The sequence below is a fragment of the Curcuma longa genome, unplaced genomic scaffold, assembly GCF_044706935.1.
Source record: "Curcuma longa cultivar G26 ecotype Majalengka, Jawa Barat unplaced genomic scaffold, ITB_CL_G26_1.1 contig_14126, whole genome shotgun sequence".
NCBI lineage: Eukaryota > Viridiplantae > Streptophyta > Magnoliopsida > Zingiberales > Zingiberaceae > Curcuma > Curcuma longa.
In genome coordinates, this window is record NW_027429672.1 from 330,604 (window position 1) to 334,727 (window position 4,124).

At 43.6% G+C, this 4,124-nt stretch overlaps 1 protein-coding gene across 1 annotated transcript; it reads left to right on the forward strand.

Annotated features, from left to right (window-relative positions):
• On the forward strand, window positions 1-1,848 carry LOC141816098 (alpha-humulene 10-hydroxylase-like). The gene is made up of 2 exons (XM_074703935.1): window positions 1-960; window positions 1,062-1,848. The coding sequence occupies exons 1-2, from the start codon at window positions 25-27 to the stop codon at window positions 1,680-1,682; spliced, it is 1,557 nt and encodes a 518-aa protein (XP_074560036.1). The 5' UTR covers window positions 1-24; the 3' UTR covers window positions 1,683-1,848.
• The last annotated feature ends 2,276 nt before the right edge of the window (window positions 1,849-4,124 follow it).

Sequence of the window (4,124 nt, forward strand, 5' to 3'; positions counted from 1 at the left end):
TCTACGTACTGCACTTGCATAGCCATGCAATTAGCCATGGAATTAGCTAATTCCCTCTTCTCCCCTTTCTTCATCACCCTCTTCCTCGGCTTCTTCATAGCACTGCTAACACTACTCGGGAGAGCAAGGAGTAGTGGAGCTCACAAGTCTGATCGACAAGTAGCTCCTCTGCCACCCGGCCCTCCCAAGCTTCCCCTCATCGGAAACATCCACCAACTCGCCGGCGGCAACCCTCACCGTACTCTCGGCCGGCTCGCTCGGACTCACGGCCCGCTCATACTGCTCCGCCTCGGGCAGGTCGACTTGGTCGTCGCCACGTCCGTGGAGGCCGTGGAGGAGATCATCAAGCGGCATGACGTCAACTTTTCCAGCCGGCCGACCGACTTGACCTACGTCAACATGTTGGCCTACGACGGACTCAGCGTCGCCATGGCCGTCTACGGCGGGTATTGGCAGCAGATGAGGAAGGTCTACGTCACAGAGATGCTCAACTCCCGGCGCATCAAGTCCTTCGCCACCATCCGCAAGGACGTGTTCCGGAAGTTCACAGCAGAGGTCGCCGGCAGGGCATCGGCTCAGACGCCCTTCAATTTCGGCAAGACTGTGATGTCCATGACCAATGCAATGATGGTCAGGACGGCGTTCGGCGAACGGTGCAAACAACAGACCAAGTTCTTGCACCTGGTGAAGGAGGCCACCGGCCTCGTCAGCAGCTTCGCGGTGGCTGACATGTACCCGTCGCTCAAATTCCTGGACACTCTCACTGGCTTGAAGCCCAAGTTAGAGCGTACTCGTGGAAGGTTAGACAAACTGTTCGATGAAATCATCGCGCAGCGTCAGGAAACACGAGACGATGTACCCGAGGAGGAGGATTTACTCCTCGATGTACTTCTCCGGCTCAGAGATCAAGGAGATCTAGAATTTCCCATCACAACCGACAGCATCAAGGCCGTCGTCGTGGTTCGTACATAATTAATTTCTTATTTAAACTGATTAAATTTAGTAATAGATAGCTGATGATGATATATATATCATGCCGTTGCGTTAATATATTCCTCTAGGAAATATTTGCTGGAGGAACAGAGACATCGTCGACGACCATCGACTGGGCTATGTCAGAGATGATGAAGAACCCCGAGACAATGGAGAAGGCTCAGCGTGAGATAAGGGAGGCCATGCGAGGGAAGAGTAAGCTGGAAGAGAGTGACATCTCCAACTTCAACTACCTCAAGTTGGTGATCAAGGAGACGTTGAGGCTCCATCCTCCGGGCCCTCTGCTGCTCCCCAGACTATGCACCGACACGTGCGAAGTCTTGGGCTATCGGGTGCCGGCCGGAGCCCGAGTCCTGATCAATGTGTTCGCGTTGGGCAGAGATGAAGCCTACTGGGGCTCCGACGCCGAAAGCTTCAAGCCGGAGAGATTTGAGAGTGGCTCAGTCGACTTCAGAGGTGCCAACTTCGAGTTCTTGCCGTTTGGCGTGGGGCGAAGGATCTGCCCCGGCATAAACTTTGGCCTACTGACAGTGGAAACCGCGTTGGCTCACCTCCTCTTCCACTTCGACTGGAAGCTCCCCAAAGGCATGAAGACCGAGGATTTGGACATGACGGAGATTTCCGGGGCGAGCGCACCCAGGAAAACACCTCTCATGGTGCTTGCCGATGTCGCCGTTCCTCTGCCATAGTCAACGCTAGCTTCGAACTCCATATATACTGCCATGGTTAATTTATGATCTGCGTGTAATAAATAAGTGGAATTATATCTATGCTGCACTTGTATTTCGTAATCTGCATGAATGTTGAATTTTAAGACGAATATAATTAATTAATAATGGAAGAATTTGCTTTTTATTCCTTTCTTGAATCCTCACATGAAGACTTGAATAGTCAATTGACACGAAAAGGTAGAAAGTTTTTTTTTTTAGATTCAATTGACATGAATTTAGATAGAAAGTTATCTTGGAACAATATTACATTTCTTGACTTAATAGTTATATATGCCTTTGTACGCGTCTATTTTTTTTATATATATTGACTTGGTAAATTTTATGTAAAGATCATTGTTATATTATCTTTTTTAAGTTAGTAAAATTTTTATTAAAACTTGATTAAAATTACTTTAACATTGTTGTACTAATCTTAATTAATATTTAAAAATATAACAAAATTTTTTTTAATAGGAGTCGATCAGGGTGACCCGACCTTTATTACCCGAGATAGATCCTTGCGCTTCTTGATTTTCTGATACATCTCCCATCTCTACGTCTTGACTCATATTTTTTCATAGACGATATCAATTTGATTCAGTCCTAAATCAAGAGACAAGCTAACTAGGTCAAGCTTGACCTACCGAGTCAAGTATCTACCAAGTCAAGCTCGACCTACCAAGTTAGACGCCAACAAGTCGGCTTCTAACGGGTAGGATCTCGACGAGTCAGCTTCTGCGAAGTTGGATCCCAAGAGAGTCCACTTATGATAGGTCGAGTCATAGTGAGTCGATTTTATGATATTTCGGGAAGTTGGGATATTTTAGCACTTCAAACAATTGCTTGAATAGATGTCTTATTTTGGAGCTTGTAATAGATTGATTAACATCTTTTTGTAGATTTCATGATTCATTAGATTGCTGTGAAGGAATTAATATCCTTCTTGATGGTTACCATGTCTTAAGTCAGATTTTATGGTGTTCAAACTTTGTGATGATTGTCAATTCAAGGGTGGATTTACTATATGTTTTTTTTTTCACCTCAGATTGATCAGTGGCCACAATCAATTATTTGACAAACAATTGTATATATTTTTAATTTCTCCTTTTTTTCACGATCGAGTGAAAGGCATGCAGCTACGTGAAGCTACATGCATTGCAGGTCCTCCACGTTTCTCAAGTCAGACAGCGGTTTCCATATTTAATTAATTTACCGAGTGGATATATCGCAGCCAGGAGTTATTCCGTATCTATTTATTTATTTCAAAATATCTGATCCGATGACGGCAATATAAGGAAAGTATAGTTGGCGCTAAATTAACAAATAGTTATCTAATTATCAATTCAAAATCAAACAAATGCAAAACACGAGATCCAATATTTATAAAGATCTCCTCTTTTTATGGATCGAGTTATTCCCTATCTATTTATTTATTTCAATATATATATCTGATCCGATGATGATAATTAATCTTTCGATGCGATCGAGCTCGAACTGTCTCGGTGACCTTCTTGGGGCCATCGAGAACACCGCCAAAATAATCCTAGAATAATTGTCGACATGATCGTCAAGAATTGTTGCAAGGTAATCACCTAAAGGCTCATCGGGATCACCAGGACAATATTGCTCATCGAGACGATATCAATATCCCCGTGGATGAGATTTTTCAACCGCTACGAAAAATTTATGGGCAACGGTTAGAAACTTCAGCATAGGCAGCAACAGCCAAGAGGGCAAAGAGGAGTTCATTTGTCTCTTTGGACAACTTCTACTTTTTTCCAAAAAATCACCCTCTTTATTTGAAGAATCTTAATTTGAACATCAAAATGATGACACCAATCTAACCTCCCTCAAATTTGTTTTCAAATTTGTTCATCAACTGGATCGAAGCAGAGTTTCACATACGTCGGATTATTTAATGATTAGTGGTTCGACCGCCGCAGAACTAGCAGCCCGAACTGTGTATTACAAAGAAAGGAATTAAGATTGCCGTCGGGTATAACTGAGTTGGTTATGATGCAGCAGACTTGCAGAAGAGGGCAAGAGTTCGAATCCTGACGAAGCCAGACAATACCCTCCTGCGTCCTTGTCAACTGCAGTTTTTCGATTTATCCTCTTCACATATGGTCATGAGAGCCGCTAGGGGTGGTGGATTTCTCACCTTTTGCAGGAAAAGAAATGACTAGGAAAAGAAAGGAATTAAGATTGATTCATTAACAGGTGATCAGTCAGGACTTCCAATTCTATTCGGAGTCAGCTGACGTCACTTTATTCGCAGCCCCCAGTTTTTCCCTTGCTTCCGAAGAATCCGTGGGAGGAACGAGTGTTCGAATGAACATAACCATCAAAAAAGGCATTCATACTATCACTTTTTTGACTTGTTGACATCCCTGCCCAAAATTTATCTTTCACATACATAGG